General features: G+C 40.8%; 1 protein-coding gene across 1 annotated transcript in view; it reads left to right on the top strand.

Annotated features, from left to right (window-relative positions):
- Positions 1-6426, top strand: part of DNAH5 (dynein axonemal heavy chain 5) — a 239614-nt gene extending 233188 nt beyond the window's left edge. The window contains 1 exon segment of the mRNA XM_070476407.1: positions 4607-6426. Within this exon segment, the coding sequence (XP_070332508.1) occupies positions 4607-4758 (152 nt within the window). The 3' untranslated portion in view covers positions 4759-6426.
- Positions 6427-20335: the final 13909 nt, after the last annotated feature.

Here is a 20335-nt window from a genome sequence, read left to right as displayed (position 1 = left end):
TGCTTTTTCGGTGATCCAGTGGATGTTGGCAGTTTTGATCTCTGGTTCCTCTCTCTGCCTTTTCTAAAGCCAGCTTGAACCTCTGGAAGTTCACGGCTCACGTATTGTTGAAGCAAAAGAGGGATTAAATAAAGGAATGACATAAGGAATCTCTAGGTAACTTGGTTGTTTTACATATTGAAAAGAATATATGATGTAATGGTATACTGACATTTGCATGAAAAACATAGGCTAGAGAGAGAGAAGTTATACAGTTAGAAAATGAAATTTCCTCAAGGTGTTTTATTGAAACCTTTAGTATCCCAAAGCATATAGCTCACCAATTTAGACACCTTCATCTCTCTGCTTCTCTTTCTGGAGCCCCACGGTTTTAAACATATTTAGCTGATTTGTTCTACCTACCTAGCATGTTTATTTTGCCTTCATTTTTTTTGTCTAACCAGGGGTAATAGTTTCAGATGTTTATGTGCTTGTTTATAAAGCATCTGTCAGCACTTTTTCAATGAAGTTATATTTTTAGTAGTTTCTAATCCTGCTGCAGAAGGTTGTTACATGCTGTGACTTGGCGTGGATACCTTCCCTTCTGAAGCAATTAAAAATAAATAAAATTGGATAAATATTTCAGAGAATTGCCTTTTTTTTACCTGCTTATTGAAAAGAATGCCATTTTTTTCCCACTGTATTTTTCTTCTGGGATTAAAACCCAAATAATCAAATACTTCCCAAGGTGCAATTATTATGTTTATCACTTATTTCAAATATAAGACTCTAGGGGCTTTTTTCAAGGGTTATAAAATGATTATTAGTGAAATATGTATCAAGAAGAACAATTAGTTAAATATCTGTTATATGTTCAGACCCTAGGATTAAGGGTTTAAATACATCAGTTAGTGTAGTTATTATTAATTGCACTCCTCAAATTGAGTCATTCACTTATTTAATCAGAAATTTTCATTTAGTTATTGTTGTTCAGTCGCTAAACCCTGTCCTACTCTTTTTGACCTCATGGACTGTGGCATGCTATCCTCCTCTGTCCTTCATTATCTCCTGGAGTTTGCTCAAATTTGTGTCTGTTGAGTCAGCGATGCTATCTAACCATCTCATTCTATGCTGCCCGCTTCTCCTTTTGCCTTCAGTCTTTCCCAACATCAGGGTCTTTTCCAGTGAGCCAGTTCTTCACGTCAGATGGCCGAAGTATTGGAGCTTCAGCTTCAACATCAATCCTTCCAATGAATATTCAGGTTTGATTTTCTTTAGGACTAACTAGTTTGATCTCCCTGCTGTTCAAAAGACTGTCAAGAGTCTTCTCCAACACCAGAGTTCAAAAGGATCAATTCTTCAGTGCTCAGCCTTCTTTATGATCCAACTCTCACATTTGTACACGACTGCTTGAAAAACCACAGCTTTGACTACATGGACCCTTGTTGGCAAAGTGATATCTCTGCTTTTGAATACTCTAAGTTTGTTATAGCTTTCCTTCCAAGAAACAAATATCTTTTAGTTTCATGGCTGCAGTTACCATCTGCAATGATTTTGGAGCCCAGGAAAAGAAAATCTGTCACTGTTTCAACTTTTTCCCCTTCTGTTTGCCATGAAGTGATGGAACCGGATGCCATGATCTTAGTTTTTTGAATGTTGAGTTTCCAGCCAGCTTTCACATTCTCCTCTTACTTCCTCTTCACTTTCTGCCATTGGAGTGGTATCACCTGCATATCTGAGGTTGTTGATATTTCTCTCTGCAGTCTTGGTTGTATCTTGTAATTCATCTAGTCTGACCTTTCTCATGATGTTCTCTGCACATAAGTTAAGTAAGCAGGGTGACAATATACAGCCTCAATGTACTGCTTTCCCAGTTTTGAACCAGTCCATTGTTCCATCCGGTTCTAGCTGTTGCTTTTGTCCTGCATACAGGTTTCTCAGGAGGCAGGTAAGTTGGTCTGGTATTCCCATCTCTTGAAGAATTTTCCATAGTTTGTTGTGATCTGTCCAGTCAAAGACTATAGCATAGTCAATTAAGCAGAAGTTAGATATTTTTCTAGAATTCTCTTGCTTTCACTGTGATCCAGCATATGTTGGCAATTTGATCTCTGGTTCCTCTCCTTTTTCCAAATCCAGCTTGTACATCTGAAAGTTCTTGGTTCACATACTGCTGAAGTGTAGCTTGAAGAATTTTTAGCATAACCATACTAGCATGTGAAATGAGCGCAATTGTGTGCTAGTTTGAACATTCTTTGACTTTGCCCTTCTTTGGGATTGGATTGAAAACTGACCTTTTCCAGTCCTGTGGCCACTGCTGAATTTTCCAAATTTGCTGACATATTGAGTGCAGCACTTGAATAGCATCATCTTTTAGGATTTGAAATAGCTCAGCTGGAATTTTCATATGTTTGCCTTGTTATCACTTATGATATTCTCATAGTGATTAAAAAATAGTAGCTAGACTTAAAAATTAGGTATTACATTAACTTAGATGGTTTCTAATAATTAATTTCATGGAATTAAGCAAATGCCTCATTTTAGAGTACTGTAAAATATCTGTGATATTGTTTTAGAACAGAATTCCTCAGCCTTGGTGTTGGTGACACTTTTGGCCCAGATGACTCTTGTGAGGGACCGTTCTGTGCATGGGGATGCTAGCAGTGTCCCTGGCCTCTAGCCACCAGTTGCCAGTCGCACCTTCCCAATTGTGATAACCAAATATGTCTCCAGATATTAGTACCCTGGTAAAAAAATCACATTTGGTTAAGAATTGTGGCTTTAAACTACTTTTATTGAAACTTTTGTAAAGTGCTATCATATGCAAATGTTTAATTTCTTCCAACAAAATGAATTAGATTTATAGTGGAGAGGCTTCCAGGTGGCTTCCCATTGGCAGTTGGAGTCACAGGAGACATGAATTCTATCCCTTGGTTGGGATGATCCCCTGGAGAAGGAAATGACACCCCACTCCAGTATTCTTGCCTGAAAAATCCTGTGGACAGAGGAACCTGGTTGGCTACAGTCCATGGAGTATCAAAGAGTTGGATAATACTGAACATACACACACACATACACACACAGCATAGAAGTTTGAAGGTTTTATTGGGTCTAAAAATGAGACTTTAACTGTTGCTGTTGCCTTGTTTTTTGATGTTAGGAAAAGCTGAATTATTGAGGAAATTAGTTTTTGGGAAATATGTTCAATATCACTAATATATTAATATTGCGTTTTGAAAGTTCTATATTTATAACACTATTTCTCCAAAGTTATCCTCTTAGTTAAATGTGTTTTCATCTCAGTAGTTATGTTAGGATCATTTATAACGTTGGCCTTCCAGAGAAGTACATGGAGGAATGCAGACATAACTTCTGTCCTGAAATAGTTTATAGTCTGGGAGAGAAAAAGGAATAATATACTGCCTCCAAAGATGGATGTTACAAGATGTGCAAATAAACTATTATGGGTAGGAGTGGATTTAACAGGAAGCTCCTGAAGCTTAAACTCCAGGGCTACTCAACACAGAGGCTTTTTCCAAAACTTAATTTGGCATTTGCAAATTATACTCTTTTTCTTAAAAGAAGTCCCTTCTCCAAACTATATAAGTTTGAAGTCACAAAAGATCTGCATCCATCCTCAGCACGGGGATTCCAGGGCTGGAGAGAATGCCTAAGAGAGGACCTATACAGGATGGATACAGAGATTGTCTCTCATGACAGATGTGATCATGGAGATTCCATGTATTTTTCACCTACTCCAGAAGAGTAGATTGACTTTTAGAGAGCTGAACTGTGCCACGGCTCTCTGCTTCCCGCCATTTGTATTTCTCTACACACATGGAAAACTCACAACACCTGGTAGGGTTGGGGAACATCCTCTGTCCTGTGATTTCCAATGTGGTTTGGTAGTAGGTTAGTCGCTACATCATGTCCAACTCTGTGCAACCCTATGGAATGCAGCCTGCCAGGCTCCTCTCTCCATGGGATTTCCCAGCAAGAATACTGGAGTGGGTAGCCATTTCCTTCTCCAGGGGATTTTCCTGACCCAGGGGTCAAACCCAAGTCTCCTGTACTACAGGCAGATTGTTTATGGACTGACCTACCAGGGAAGCCCAATGTGGTTTGGACTATGGCAAAAAGGATTGAAGAAGGATTTTGCAATAATAATAGTGAAGTACCAGTGAGCATTGGTGCTGGGTATGTGACTAGAAGGGACAGGTGCCTTTTGCCAAAGGCAAACCATATGCAAAAAACAAAGAAGGTGTGAGGGCACAAGATTTTGGGGGGGAGGTACGGGGGCGGGGGGAGGTGCAAAGTTGAATTGACAGGTGGAAAGGAGGGAGAGGAAGTAGCAGGTGGTCATGTCGCAGGGACTGGGGTTAGAGTCAAGGCTGTGGGACACGAGGTGGGTGGGGTAAATGTGAGGCCGTCTGGGTAGCTTGTCACACCGCCCCTAGGAATGCTTGATAGCATCTGCTTCGCATCTAGGGATTGCCTGACCTCAGGAGGAATTTCCCTCATTCTGCCCAGCCCGTTGTGACCTTCCAGATGCACACATTTGGCTCTGCACTCTGTTCGGGGGCTGCATGAATGAGAAATTCACCGGGATTTTTGATGGTTTTTGTTGTAGCTGTGAGAGGTCCTCGGTTGTACTCTTGTCCCATCTACAAGAAGCCAGTCCGAACAGACCTGAACTACATCGCTGCTGTAGACCTCAGGACGGCCCAGGCCCCTGAACACTGGGTGCTGCGTGGAGTTGCCCTTCTCTGCGATGTCAAGTGACGTGGGGCATGTCCTTCACCCAGTAAATGCAGGATCCAGACGATCGCAAGCTCTGTTCTTCCGTATGGACGTTGTGTAAATCAGGTTGATCTTACTGTGTGTGAATTGCATCACTGTTCCCGGCTCCTTCACTGGATGCTTGATTATATTTAGTCTGTTTCACCATTAATGACCAATCACTGTGTTTTTTGAAAAGCTATTTGGTGATTTAGAAGTAAGATTTATAACTTTCTAATCAAGATCCTCAAATCCTGAGTAATACGTTTTCTTCTTTCAACGCCAGACTGACTAGGGTAAATAGATGGTATTAGTATTTCCCTGGAAGGGATTATTCTTCTGTTAATGTGGTTCTGGTGACAGCCCAGTTCTCTAAGGTAACATGACAAGTTTGTGCTAATTCTGTTTCTATTGCCTTTTGCATTTAGGTCAGGTAAGAGATTTGTTTTCATGACTGAAGTTGCCAGTTAAATAGATCTGAAAAAATGGAAGGAAATAGAATGGTGGGTTAAGAATGTGCATACATGAATAGATGATGCCTGTAATCCTATAGAATAAGCATATGGAATAGTGTTCAACTCCATTGATAATTACTAAAGAGCAACACTTAACTTACATTTGTTATAATTTAAAAAATTAAAGCTAAAAGTGAATTGTGGTGAGGTCTTTGTAAAAGTGATACATTCAGACTCCTTGAACAATAGAAATCAACCCATCTTTTTGTAAAATGATTAAATAACTAAGCACAGAAGGAGTCATAAAAACATTCACATGCTTTGACCCTTATTTTCTCTCTTAGAAACCTACCAAAGAAACAATTTGAAAGACTGAAGAAATTATTATAAAAATGTATTTAATAGCATAAAAATAATAAATGCCCCCAAAGGTAAAAAATAAGTCTATGCTTAAGGAAATTAGAGGATATTAGACAGCCATGAAAAACAATAGTGAAGATTTCATAATGTGGAAATGGTGACCACAGGCTGTTAAGTGAAAGATAGAGTTAGCAAAATATTGAGTATTATAACTAAAATGTATTTGGTGTGGACAAAAATTAGAAGATAATGTGGAAAAATAAAAACAGGTATGATCGAATGGTAAAGGTTTCAGTTGACTTGAAAAAATGTAATGATTGGAAGAAAAAAAATAGGACAAGGATAAAAGTCTTAGATAGTGGGTGAAAATGTCACATGATCATTTATTAATTAGGAAAAATACTATCTAAGGGACTTTTCACATATTTTTACTTTAAATCATGACTATAAATTATACACTGTTTTGTCTATGACCTGTTTACTTGGGAACTTGGTCAGTACTAGGTAGGACTGCAGCTTAGAGTTGGTTAACTTCAGATCTGCATAACTTCAGGTTTCTGGTGATAAAGGGTTTTATAGGGAGGAAGGATTACAAGGAGACCAGTGTGGGTCCCTTGCACTAGGACTTGCTCTGTGATGAGTACCATTTTTTTTAATTACGATGAGAATTAGACCTGAGTGGTTCATGTGACATCTACCCATCTTGGACGATACTATTTTCATTTGAGCAGCTTCTTTTGGTCTGAATTAATGTATCAGTTGATCTGTGTGAATTGAGGTAAAACAAACATTTTATTTTGAATAATAAATAATGAAAATGCAGAAATAATGCAGATGAATAAAAGTTGTTAATGAATGTCTGAATTGTAATCGCTATTTGTAAACAAAGGGGTGAGTTCCATTGAGTATCCAGAAATAAGCTTTTAAAACTGGATTTTTGTAATCCAATAACTTGAAAATGTATAATTCATATAATTTTGTGATATACTTCATTGGTATATATGTACAAGTTTTGGAGACCCAAAGTAGAAAAGAACACCATGGAAACAAGTGGAAATTTTTAGGAAACAGGTGGAAATTTTTAGGAAGTAATTCAGCAGGGAGACTGCCCTGGTGATCTGGTGGTTAACAGTTCATCTCGCAATGCAGGGTTCTTGGGTTTGATCCCAAGAGAACTAAGATCCCACCTGCCTCAGGACAGCTAAGCCTGGGTGCTTCACCTACTGCAGCGTGAGTTCTGCGGAGCCCTCCCGCTGCAGTGACTGAGCCTGTGCTAGAATCTGTAACGGGAGAACCTGTGTGATGTAAAGGAAGATCCCTCATGCCGCAGCTACGACCTGACACAGCTGAATTCAGTTCAGTTCAGTCGCTCAGTCGTGTCCGACTCTTTGCGACCCCATGAACTGCAGCACGCCAGGCTTCCCTGTCTTTCACCAACTCCCAGAGCTTACTCAAATTCATGTCCATGGAGTCGGTGATGCCATCCAACCATCTCATTCTCTATCGTCCCCTTTTCCTTCTGCCCTCAATCTTTCCCAGCATCAGGGTCTTTTCCAATGAGTTAGTTCTCCTCTTCAAAGTACTGGAGTTTCAGCTTCAGTATCCGTCCTCCCAATGAATATTCAGACTGATTTCCTTTAGGATGGACTGATTGGATCTCCTTGCAGTCCAAGGGACTCTCAAGAGTCTTCTCCAACACCACAGTTCAAAAGCATCCATTCTTCAGTGGCTCAGCTTTCTTCATGGTCCAACTCTCACATGCATACATGACTACTGGAAAAATGGAATTAAAATTTTAAAAATTCAATAAGGAACATCACCGAAACATGGAGGAGTCAGTGAGGCCCCTTCCTGCTTCACCTCCATCCCCTACCCCCTAGCTCCTACCCAATCAGGGCACTCAATATTCTACTGAACTGGGGACCAGAGAGGACCAACTGACTGAATCTTCAGGTTGATGGAGAGAGTTGCTGACTGCCTCAGATGTAGAGAAAGCTACAGTGGGGATTTTGTTGCATTCCAGGGTGATAGACCCATTTTTTCATCTGTATCAATATTGATTTACTTAAAAAGGTATTTGTTTTGTACCTTCTGTGTGTCAGGCACTCTGGTGCCCTGGTGGGATGATGGAGGGAAAAATTCTCACAGTCCCTGATTTCATGGAATTCATGGAGGAGGGCCCAGCAACCCACTCCAGTAATTCTGCCTGGAGAACCCCACGGACAGAGGAACCCGGCAGGCTAGTTCATGGGATAACACAGAGTTGATCATGACTGAAGCAACTTAGTACATGAACATAAGAGAACTAGACACAGAAACTAAGCAATTATCCAGGCACATAATTTTATATGATCTCAGTGTATGGTTGGATAACCTGACATGTATGGATGATACACAGAAAAAGATATAGGGACGTCCCTGGTGGTCCAGTGGTTAAGGCTCTGCTCTTCCAATGCAGGGGACATGGGGTTCCATCGTTGGCCAGGGCACTAAGATCCCACCTGCCAAGTGGTGTGGCCATAAGATTTTTTTTAAAAAGACAGAAAAATATATAAAGATGGGGAGTTGAAAGAAATGGCAACCCACTCCAATATTCTTGCCTGGAGAATTCCATGGACAGAGGAGCCTGCTAGGCTACAGTCCATGGGGTCATAGACTTGGACACAACTGAGTGATCAACACACTTAAGTGCTATGAAGGAAGCACTGGATTCCATGAGGGAGCTGATAGTTATTCATGGGTCACGGGTTAGCAGGTAGAAGCCACACTACAGTGTCCCCATTTATTTTTTAAATTGTATTATTATTTTTTTATAATTATTATTGTTATTTTTAAACTAAGAGTCCAGCCTGGGATACAGGCTGAGAAGGGCTACTTTCCAAGTAAAACTGTAAACCTTGTTCTGACTGCTGCCAACTCCAGCACAGTGGCTGATGGACACCGTGTGTTTCTAAGTCACTGGATCGAGAAGTACTTCTTTGTGTTAACTGCTTGTTTGCAGTGGAAAATCTTGTAAATAATTCAACATTAAGATGCACGAAGAGACAAACCACAAATGTTACAATTACATAGCTTTCAGGGTTCTTCAATTTAGATAAAATACACAGTGTCAACAGTGTCTTTGTCAATGATAAATTTTTGTTTAAAAGTATGGCATTATTAAAAATTTAGATATGCTAATACATCCTACTAATATAGTTTATAACATTTTTGCAACTCAAAAATATTTAGTGATCATAAAAATAATTCAATATTTATATTAGTATGTGAGCCATTTTCTCTTAAAGACACAATTTTCCCTCACCTCCAAATCTGTAACACGATTTTTGCCCCCCATGTCAGGCCCTGGTGAGGTCCATGATCACTTTTACCTTTAAAATACTATATTCTTGCAAGTATCAGTGAAATGAAGTAGGATCTTATGGTCCTTGTTCCCCAGGTCCTCTGCCTGCCTTTTGTCTGTGAGAATAACTTTAGCCAAAGAATAAGTTAAATCAGAGAAGTGAGAGCATGTAGAAAGAAAGGAAAACTGTCAAAGGAGACCAAATAATAATAGTTTAGTCATTAAGCATAGTCAAGAACTTTTAGTTTCTTCTCAAGGGCTATAGGTAATATTTTGAGCCATATCTTGTGAGCTGTCTTGTAGATACTGAAATCCCTACCTGGTGGTGAAGTTAACTACATGATGACCGGAACTGTAGCCATGACATGCGTGTTAGTCGTTCAGCTGTGTCTGATTCTTTAAAACCCCATGGACTGTAGCCCACCAGGCTCCTCCATCCATGGGATTCTCCAGATAAGAATACTGGGTTGCCATTCCCTTCTCCAGGGGAATCTTCCTGACCCAGGGATTGAACCTGGGTCTCCTGCCTTGTCTGAGCCACCAAACTTTTAAGCAGAAATGAAAAAAACCATCGAGAATGAAGAAACCCTTCCCTTCTCTGGGGTCTTGCTCTCTGCTTCCGTCTTTGAAGGTGTTGCGTCTGAGACAGTGGTTGTCAAACTGCGTGCCTGGGGAACCCAGATGTGGCCAACAGCCTCAACTCACAAGTGTGTTCAATGTCCACACCTTCACTTAAGCACCAGTGACACTGCTGCTGTCCCAACAAGGATCTCCTCACATAACACCAGCAAGTCAACGTCAAGGCTCCTCAAGGTCAAAGCTCCCCAAGGTCACGGCTCCCCAAGGTCACGGCTCCTCAAGGAGCTCTCTCTCAGCTTTGCTGGCCTTGCCCTCCATGGAGGACCCTGTAAGTATGAGTGTTTCCCTGGTGGAATCTTCCTCGGTTACTTCAGGTTGTAGAAAATAACTAGAGGGCCACCCCAGGCAGAAGGGGCTGGGGTCCAGCTGTCCACTGAATGCACCCACAGGGGGTGCAAACCTTCCCAAGACTGGACCCCCCCCACCCAGCAGCTCACAGAACTCCTCAAATTTAGAGCAAATATGCTCTCCCAGGGCACACCCCTGAGGCAGCCACAGTTCCATCAGGGCCTGCTAGACAGTTGAAGACCCTAAAGACCAGGACCCCCATGGCCAGCTCCTTGCAGGGCTCCCCACATGTGTGCACAGAGCCGCTGCCCCACCTGGAGGCTCCATGACATAAGCTGTCGATTTCTGAGAACTGACTGGCCTCAAGAAATAGAAACAAACCAACCTTGAAACTGAGGATTAACTGTACTTCAAACAAGATGATGCTGGTCAGACCACCAATGACCAATTTCAAGGTGGTTGTCAAAGCTGACTGCACTGTTTCTGCTTGTAGCCCCCTCCCTTACCTTGTTAAAAGCTCTAGCCCACTGAATGTCAGTGGGATGGAGTCAGTCTTTGGACCGGCCCTCATCCTCAGTTGCCAACATCCAGAATAAAACAAATTTTCCTTTCCACCAACTCTGCCTCTTCATTGACCTTTGAGCCATGAGCAGCCGGACCCCTCCTCTTTCAGTTACATTAGGCATGATTTGTGAAAATTACATTGCATAACTGATTACTGCCCATTAGTAGCTCTAGTCAATGCATCAAAATACTGCCTTTTAAGGGAAGACAAAAGGTATAATTATATTCACAATATGGTCCTCCAGATTGAGTGAAACCAGTAAACAGATCAGTAGGTTATGAAATCGTGAGGAAATCTGGTAGTTTGTGCTTAATATTTTTTTAGTGTTGAGTTCTAGTAATTTTTGAAGTTTATACATTCCGGTTAATCGACTGACATCGGCTGTATTCAATATCTGCATATCGTGTCTACAAATACCTCCAATGAATGATAAAAGAGAATTCATGGTCCGCTTTAGAATCAGCTATGAGCTTTGGGCAGAGCACTGTGACTCCACAAACTGGTCCTTACCTGTCTTAAATGGGAGCCTTATTCTGTGATAAGCTTTACACACAGTGAACCTTCTCAAGGCAAGAGTGGACTGCACTGCTACCCTGAGGCTTTTCTGGTTTAGTTCTTCAGCCTGGAAAACCATTAAACTGACAGCCAGATAGAAATCACCAGTTGAATCCTACTCTCTCCTCTCATTTGCATGAGAAGAAATGAAAATACAATGACTAAAGAACCAGAAGGCTGAAGGCGGTATCCTGAGCAGGGATGGGATGGAGGATCAAAAGGACAGTTGGCTTTCTTTTCTTCAGACACTGTTAGAATTCCATTATTAGCAATAACTCCAACAGATCAAGATGATGAATGAATAATCTCCTTCAAAGTCCTCAAATGAGCCCTTAAAAACCAGCTTATCCCCTAGATTTCTAAGTTTTCATTACAAAATGCCAACAGTATTACGACCTAATAGTATAATTTCAATGCCTTAAGGGATTTAATCCAAGGTTTTAGAAAAGTTCTATCAGCTCTTAGTATTAATAACATCATAAAACTACCACGTGGTCTTGCTCCGTGTGTATTCTTCCTGTGGCTCCTTTGTGCCTCTCTAGATTTAGGACTCCATGTAGATTCCCAAGGCTCAGGATTTACAAGCAAGCTTCACTGTCTCCAACTTCGAGTTTATGTTGGTGGTTGCGGAGCTTGGGAGGCTCGCCCTCCCTTTGGTTTGCGGGCCAAACACCATTTTTCACTGGGCTACGCGCTGTTGCTCCTTGTTATGTGGGTACAGCCAGGACATATTTGTGGCATGATGCTTTGCCTCTGCTCCAGGAATGCTTTACGATCTCGGTTAATACCTTTCTTCATTTATTTCTTCACTTAGGCTAATAAGCGTAAGCATTCCCATCAACTATGATCGTAAACATACTTGCCTGGAAAGCCAATTAAGTTTCTTCCAGTATTTTGTGCAGGAGTCAGTTTTAATAAGACCACATAGAGCGTTCATGAGTCCTTGAGAGGGGAGAAAGATTAAATGTGGTGAAGGACACCAAGGAGATTATATAAAAAGTCATGAGATGGGGAGCTTTGTGAAGGATTATGAAGCAGAACCTGTGTTTCAGCTCAGGTTGGACTCCTCTGTATTGCTGCGTGCAGTTTAAATCCACTCAGTTAGCATCACCTTGCTCCTCACGGTCCACTGTGATGTCATTTGTAATCTATTTATGCACATACCTACAGCAAATCCCGGGGGGCCTGCAGAAAAAGAGCTTATAAAACATTTTAGTGATTTATCATTTGAAAAGTGATCATTTGCATGCGCCAATTAAACTTTTTGCTATACTAGCAAATAGTGAAAATGCTTTTAGTGTCTCAGAAACATTTTAAATCATCATTGCTCACATCTTACAAACCTGATACACCACTGATGGCAAAGATTTATAAGTGGCACAAATGAAGGGTTATAAAAAAGATGATTGCTGTCAGTTCAGTTCAGTTGCTCAGTCGTGTCCGACTCTTTGAGACCCCATGGACTGCAGCATGCCAGGCCTCCCTGTCCATCACCAACTCCCAGAGTTTACTAAAACTCATGTCCATTGAGTCGGTGATGCCATCCAACTATCTCATTCTCTGTCATCCCCTTCTCCCGCCTTCAATCGTTCCCAGCATCAGGGTATTTTCCAATGAGTCGGTTCTTTGCATCAGGTGGCCAAAGTATTGGAGTTTCGGCTTCAACATCAGTCCTCCAATGAATATTCAGGACTGATTTCCTTTAGGATGGACTGGTTGGATCTCCTTGCAGTCCAAGGGATTCTCAAGAGTCTTCTCCAACACCACAGTTCAAAAGCATCAATTCTTCAGTGCTCAGCTTTCTTTAACTTCCCTTTAACTTTCTTCAACTTTTCCAGTTCAACTCTGACATCCATATATGACTACTGGAAAAACCATAGCTTTGACTAGACAGACTTTTGCTGGTAAAGTAATGTCTCTGCTTTTTAATATGTTGTCTAGATTGGTCATAGCTTTTCTTCCAAGGACAAGCGTCTTTTAATTTCATGGCTGCAGGCACCATCTGCAGTGATTTTGAAGCCCAAAAAGATAAAGTCTGTCACTGTTTCTACTGTTTCCCCATCTATTTGCCATGAAGTGATGGGACCAGTTGCCATGATCTTAGTCTTCTGAATGTTGAGTTTTAAGCCAACTTTTTCACTCTCTTCTCTCACTTTCATCAAGAGGCTGTTTAGCTCCTCTTTGCTTTCTGCCATGAGAGTGGTGTCATCTGCATATATGTGGCTATTGATATTTCTCCCTTCTGTTTTGATCCCAGCTTGTGTTTAATCCAACTTGGCGTTTCACATGAAGTACTCTGCTTGTATACTGGACTGGTTCCATATTAAGAAAGGAGTACATCAGGCTGTATACTGTCACCTTGCTTATTTAACTTAGGTGCAGAATACATCATGCAAAAGAGTACATCTTGATGCCCATGGTGTGGGTCTGTCTCTTGCTGCAGTGATGCCATCAAGGTTCCACTGGGATAGAGCCCATAGCACATAGTCTCTGCTACAGGAGAGCATCCATGGCCCACCTTATCATTATAAGATCTTCAGCCTCTAATATACTGGGTTGGCCAAAAATTTCACTGGAGCTTTTCGTAACATGTAATGGAACAATCTGAGTGAACTTATTGGCCAACTCAATAAATCCTCAGGTGGTTTATGGGATTATATAGACTGGGACAAAGTTTGGCCAAGTTATGAAACTCTTTAATTGTGTCTTTGCACAAAGACACTTTCCTCCAACTCATGGTCCCCTTCATCATATCCTTGCATGTCTGTGTGCTCAGTCACTTCCGTCGTGTCCGACTCTGTGACCCCATGGACTGTAGCCCGCCAGGTTCCTCTGTCCATGGGATTCTCCAGGCAAGAATACTGGAGTGGGTTGCCATGCCTTCTCCAGGGGATTTTCCCAAACTGGGGATCGAACCTGCCTCTCCTGTGTCTCCTACATTCCAGACGGATTCTTTACCCACTGAACCACCTGGGAAACCCAGTCACACCCTTAGCTCTCAGCAAATTGAACTAATCAGGGTTTAAGTTGAGACCCCCTTGGAAGAATACTTGTATTTAGCCCTAAACTTAAAGAGACCCTTGTTTGCTATGCTTCACTTGAAAAGACTATGCTTTCCCCCTTCAGGAAGCACAGCCAAAATTTTCACAGAAGTATGTTTACAATGGGGGAGGGTTGCCCACGGATATCACAGGATATCAAATTTTACTCTGGGTTAAAAGGGGAACTTTGCGGGACTTCTGTGGTGGGCCAGTGGCAAAGACTCCATGTTCCCAATGTAGGGAGGCCCAGGTTCGATCCTGGTTGGGGAACTAGATCCCGCATGCTCCAACTAAGAATTTACATGTTGCAACTAAAGATCCTGCATGCTGCAACTAAAAAGAACCCACATGCTGCAAATAAGACCTGGCACAGCCAAATAAATGACTAAATACATCTTTTTTAAATGGGGAACTTTGCCTCTCAGACATGAGACTATAACAGAGACTGCAGGTTCACACCCAACCTGGGCTATTTCAATAGCATTCTTATTCATACTCTTTTGTTATAAAATGAAAAGTCCAGGAATGCCAAGGCCAAATGGCACCACAGGACAGCAGTTGTCAACCTGGAGTCCCCTAGTGTGACTGATCATTCTATCTGGTCACATTATTTAGGCTCCAACCAGATCATTAAAGTCTCTGCTAACCATGAGCGTCTTCATACATAGTTGCGGCACTGGTTATAGGTGCTGAGCCTACTCTGTAGCAAAGTGTTCATGGGGAAAACCAGAATTCTAAATTAGGATGCTAACGTCCACCCCGGATCCACACCCCCATCTGAAGTCCCACTTCCAGCCCTTGCTCTGCTGAAGGTTCTAGTTTTCCCACCTTTACCATTTTTACTCAGCTCAAATCACCTGATGGTTGCTGTTTTTATCTGGGGCACCAGAACAAATGGAGGGTGAGTAACGCTCAGTCTCTGGAGATCCTGCCAGGATGACTCCCTCCTCTCTGAGACACTCCTTCTGTCCAGCTGGCTGCCTGGTCACACGCTTTCTAGATCAGTATGATGCCCAGGAGATAGCAGGGTGATCACAGAAAGTGGAGTGCACACACAGGGTCAAATCCTGGAGCTACTGTTTGCTAGCTGGGTAAATTTGGCAGAGTCAATTAGTGTTTCTGAGACCTTTCTCATCTGCATAATGGGTACACAACACCTTCCATGTGAGGCTGTTGTGAGAACCAATAGAAACAGAAAGTTAGAAAATGCCCAGGACAAAGGAGGGGCTTCCTAGGTGGTGCTAGTGATAAAGAATCCACCGGTCAGTGCAAGAGAGCCAAGAGAAGTGGGGTAGATCCCTGGGGAGGGAAGATACCCTGGAGTTACACAACCTGGCCAGATATATACACTGCAGTGTCACTATGGATGGGGTAGAAAATGGCAACCCACTCCAGTATTCTTGCCTGGAAAATTTCCATGGACAGAGGAGCCTGGCAGGCTATAGTCCATGAAGGCACAGTCAGACTCAACTGAACAAGAACCACACACACAGAACAAAGACGTGCTCAGCAAAGCTCACCTCGTTCCCCCACCTTGTGTCCCGTCAAGTTGTGGAGAGAGGAGAGAGGCAGGCTGCTGCCACTTGGCATGAGGATCCTTCTTTAAGAAGTGGCCCTGATGGTCAGCAGGTACTGTCCTTCCACTTCTTGTACCCATTAAGCATTAAGCCCAACTTTATCTCTATCAAAGCCATTCTCTCCTGGTTTTCAATTTATTATTAAAAAAATTTTTTTTTAAGTTGTTTGTTTATTTGGCCATGCTGGATCTTAGTTGCAGCCTGAGGGATCTTCGATCTCCATTGAGGCATGTAGCATCTTTAGTTACAGCATGCAGACTCCTAGTTGTGGCATGTGGGATCTAGTTCCCTGACCAGGGATTGAACCCAGGCCCCCTGCATTGGGAGTGAAGAGTCTTAGCCACTGGACCACCAAGGAAGTCTCTCCTTTCAATTTAAAAGAGAACTAATTTCTTGGAGTTCCTTTCATTTTTATTGTTTTGATGTGAGCATGATTTGTAAGTCCATTCTAAATCAAAGCTTTCCAGCAATTTTTTTTCTGCATGTTGTGTCAAAAATATCCTAAGTGTAGATACTAATATCCATTCAGTGCTGATGTCTGATGCTAATATTCACACCGTAAACTGTCAAATGATATTGCTTTTCTTTTGTGCTTGCTCAGACTCGTGAGGCAGATTATTTCATCACAAACAGGTAACCATATATGCCAGATGACAAAAGGGAGAGGTAAAATGAATAAGAGACACGGGGTTGCAATCAAGGTTATTACCTTAATTAAAAACCTTAATTTGTTAGAATAGTGGCTCTTATCCCAGGCTGTATATTGGAATCATTTGGGAAGCTTTTAAAAATACTGATACTGAGGACCCACTGTAGTCTAATAAAATCAGAACATCTGTTAAAGCAGCTAGGGTAGAGAACCATTGCTTTAGAGTAATGGTAAACAAGTATGAACTTGGTAACAAGTGTGGACTATGAAATCCACTCACCAATAAAATAATTAGGAAACATTTGTGTTTCAAACATCTTTGAGCATTGAGTAAAGAGAGCTGAGACAGAACAACTTTTTAAAAAGTAATATTAGAATTGTGAAATAAAATTCATAGTTTATGGCAGGACAGGAAAAATTTAAATGTAAAAAATCTCTGCCCTTTTGCCTTTTCTCTTCCCCCACTATTCATTGTGTATTTGTGTTATACATGAACAAACCACGCTTCGGCAGGAATACCTGCTTAACCATTAAGAGCAACATTTTCCCAGCACCAACAAGGCAACTGCTGAGAGAGAGCGTTCTTTCTTGATCTTGCAAGAGGTCATACGACCCACCACGATGACTTAGACCCACCATGAACACTTATTATTTTTTTTTTCCATTTATTTTTATTAGTTGGAGGCTAATTACTTTACAACATTGCAGTGGTTTTTGTCATACATTGAAATGAATTAGCCATGGATTTACATGTATTCCCCATCCCGGTCCCCCCTCCCACCTCCCTCTCCACCCCATCCCTCTGGGTCTTCCCAGTGCACCAGGCCTGAGCACTTGTCTCATGCATCCAACCTGGGCTGGTGATCTGTTTCACCCTAGATATACATGTTTCGATGCTGTTCTCTTGAAACATCCCGCCCTCGCCTTCTCCCACAGAGTCCACAAGTCTGTTCTATACATCTGAGTCTCTTTTTCTTTTTTTTGCATATAAGGTTATCGTGACCATCTTTCTAAATTCCATATATATGTGTTAGTATACTGTAATGGTCTTTATCTTTCTGGCTTACTTCGCTCTGTATAATGGGCTCCAGTTTCACCCATCTCATTAGAACTGATTCAAATGAATTCTTTTTGATGGCTGAGTAATATTCCACGGTGTATATGTACCACAGCTTCCTTATCCATTCGTCTGCTGATGGGCATCTAGGTTGCTTCCATGACCTGGCTATTATAAACAGTCCTGTGATGAACATTGGGGTGCACATGTCTCTTTCGTATCTGGTTTCCTCAGTGTGTATGCCCAGAAGTGGGATTGCTGGGTCATATGGCAGATCTATTTCCAGCTTTTTAAGGAATCTCCACACTGTTTTCCATAGTGGCTGTACTAATTTGCATTCCCACCAACAGTGTAAGAGGGTTCCCTTTTCTCCACACCCTCTCCAGCATTTATTGCTTGTAGACTTTTGGATAGCAGCCATCCTGACTGGCGTGTAATGGTACCTCATTGTGGTTTTGATTTGCATTTCTCTGATAATGAGTGATGTTGAGCATCTTTTCATGTGTTTTTTTGCCATCCGTATGTCTTCCTTGGAGAAATGTCTGTTTAGTGCTTTGGCCCATATTTTGATTGGGTCATTTATTTTTCTGGAGTTGAGCTGGAGGAGTTGCTTGTATATTTTTGAGATTAATCCTCTGTCTGTTGCTTCGTTTGCTATTATTTTCTCCCAATCTGAGGGCTGTCTTTTCACCTTTCTTATAGTTTCCTTTGTTGTGCAAAAGCTTTTAAGTTTCATTAGGTCCCATTTGTTTATTTTTGCTTTTGTTTCTAAAATTCTGGGATGTGGGTCATAGAGGATCCTGCTGTGATTTATGTCGGAGAGTGTTTTGCTTATGTTCTCCTCTAGGAGTTTTATAGTTTCTGGTCTTACATTTAGATCTTTAATCCATTTTGAGTTTATTTTTGTGTATGGTGTTAGAAAGTGTTCTAGTTTCATTCTTTTACAGGTGGTTGACCAGTTTTCCCAGCACCACTTGTTAAAGAGGTTGTCTTTTTTCCATTGTATATCCTTGTCTCCTTTGTCGAAGATAAGGTGACCATAGGTTCGTGGATTTATCTCTGGGCTTTCTATTCTGTTCCATTGATCTATATTTCTGTCTTTGTGCCAGTACCATACTGTCTTGATGACTGTGGCTTTGTAGTAGAGTCTGAAGTCAGGCAGGTTGATTCCTCCAGTTCCATTCTTCTTTCTCAAGGTTACTTTGGCTATTCGAGGTTTTTTGTATTTCCATACAAATTGTGAAATTATTTGTTCTAGTTCTGTGAAAAATACCGTTGGTAGTTTGATAGGGATTGCATTGAATCTATAGATTGCTTTGGGTAGAATAGCCATTTTGACAATATTGATTCTTCCAATCCATGAACACGGTATATTTCTCCATCTGTTTGTGTCCTCTTTGATTTCTTTCATCAGTGTTTTATAGTTTTCTATGTATAGGTCTTTTGTTTCTTTAGGTAGATATACTCCTAAGTATTTTATTCTTTTTGTTGCAATGGTGAATGGTATTGTTTCCTTAATTTCTCTTTCTGTTTTCTCATTGTTAGTGTATAGGAATGCAAGAGATTTCTGTGTGTTAATTTTATAGCCTGCAACTTTACTGTATTCATTGATTAGCTCTAGTAATTTTCTGGTGGAGTCTTTAGGGTTTTCTATGTAGAGGATCATGTCATCTGCAAACAGAGAGAGTTTCACTTCTTTTCCTATCTGGATTCCTTTTACTTCTTCTTCTGCCCTGATTGCTGTGGCCAGCACTTCCAAAACTATGTTGAATAGTAGTGGTGAGAGTGGGCACCCTTGTCTTGTTCCTGATTTCAGGGGAAATGCTTTCAATTTTTCACCATTGAGGGTGATGCTTGCTGTGGGTTTGTCATATATAGCTTTTATTATGTTGAGGTATGTTCCTTCTATTCCTGCTTTCTGGAGAGTTTTAGTCATAAATGGATGTTGAATTTTGTCAAAGGCTTTTTCTGCATCTATTGAGATAATCATATGGTTTTTATCTTTCAATTTGTTAATGTGGTGTATTACATTGATTGATTTGCAGATATTAAAGAATCCTTGCATTCCTGGGATAAAGCCCACTTGGTCATGGTGTATGATTTTTTTAATATGTTGTTGGATTCTGTTTGCTAGAATTTTGTTAAGGATTTTTGCATCTATGTTCATCCACCATGAACACTTAGATTGGGATTATGCAGACTATCAATAACACTTCATTTGGTGTACAGCCCTGTCTCAAAAGACATATAACTGTGCCTAGATGTCTACCAAGCACAGTTTGCAGAGCTTTCTGAAGTGCTCGTCCTGGGTTGAATTGAATAAAAATTTTCAATTGAATAAAAATTGAATAAAATTTTCCAATTCTTAGATTGACACATCAATTTTTCATAATGTGTATGCTTCTCATATGAACAATCTTTCAGTCTCTAACTTTCAAATCTTTATTGTAAAATATTGTTGCTGAATTCTGCATTCTCTATGAACCCATGAAATTAAAAGTTTATTTTTAAAAAAAATTAAGGTAAGTGAAGTTATTGGACTGAGTTATGTATAAGTTTATTGAATTATTTTATCTTATTGCAGAGTTTGTGGAGGAATATGTATTTAATTCACTATTTTTCCTTTGTTGACATTCAATTAAAAATTCTACATATTTAAGGTATAAAACTTGATGATTTGGTATATGTATATATTGTGACATAATCATCACAATCAAATTAACATGTCATCACTTCACAGTTATCCTTTTTTTATCCCCATTGGGAGAAGGGCTATGAAAACATATCATTGGATTCCTTACTAGAAATATGACATGATGCACTATATCAATATTCTTGTATTTTACTGTTCACTCAGATCACCTGGGGATCTTTGCTATAAGTGCAGACTATAATAAATAGGGCAGGTGTGGGGCCCGAGGCTCCGGGTTTTTAGTAAGCTCCCAGGTGTTACCAGTGCTGCTCACATGACCCATGTGATATCTCTTGGTAGATTTTGAAGCTCTGTTTTTACAAACATATGCATTGAAGATCCTTGTGTTTTCATGGTGA

Source organism: Odocoileus virginianus, chromosome 14 (assembly GCF_023699985.2).
Source record: "Odocoileus virginianus isolate 20LAN1187 ecotype Illinois chromosome 14, Ovbor_1.2, whole genome shotgun sequence".
Classification (NCBI taxonomy): domain Eukaryota; kingdom Metazoa; phylum Chordata; class Mammalia; order Artiodactyla; family Cervidae; genus Odocoileus; species Odocoileus virginianus.
The sequence above is the reverse complement of the archived record's forward strand: the minus strand, read 5'-3'. Positions and strand labels throughout refer to the sequence as shown.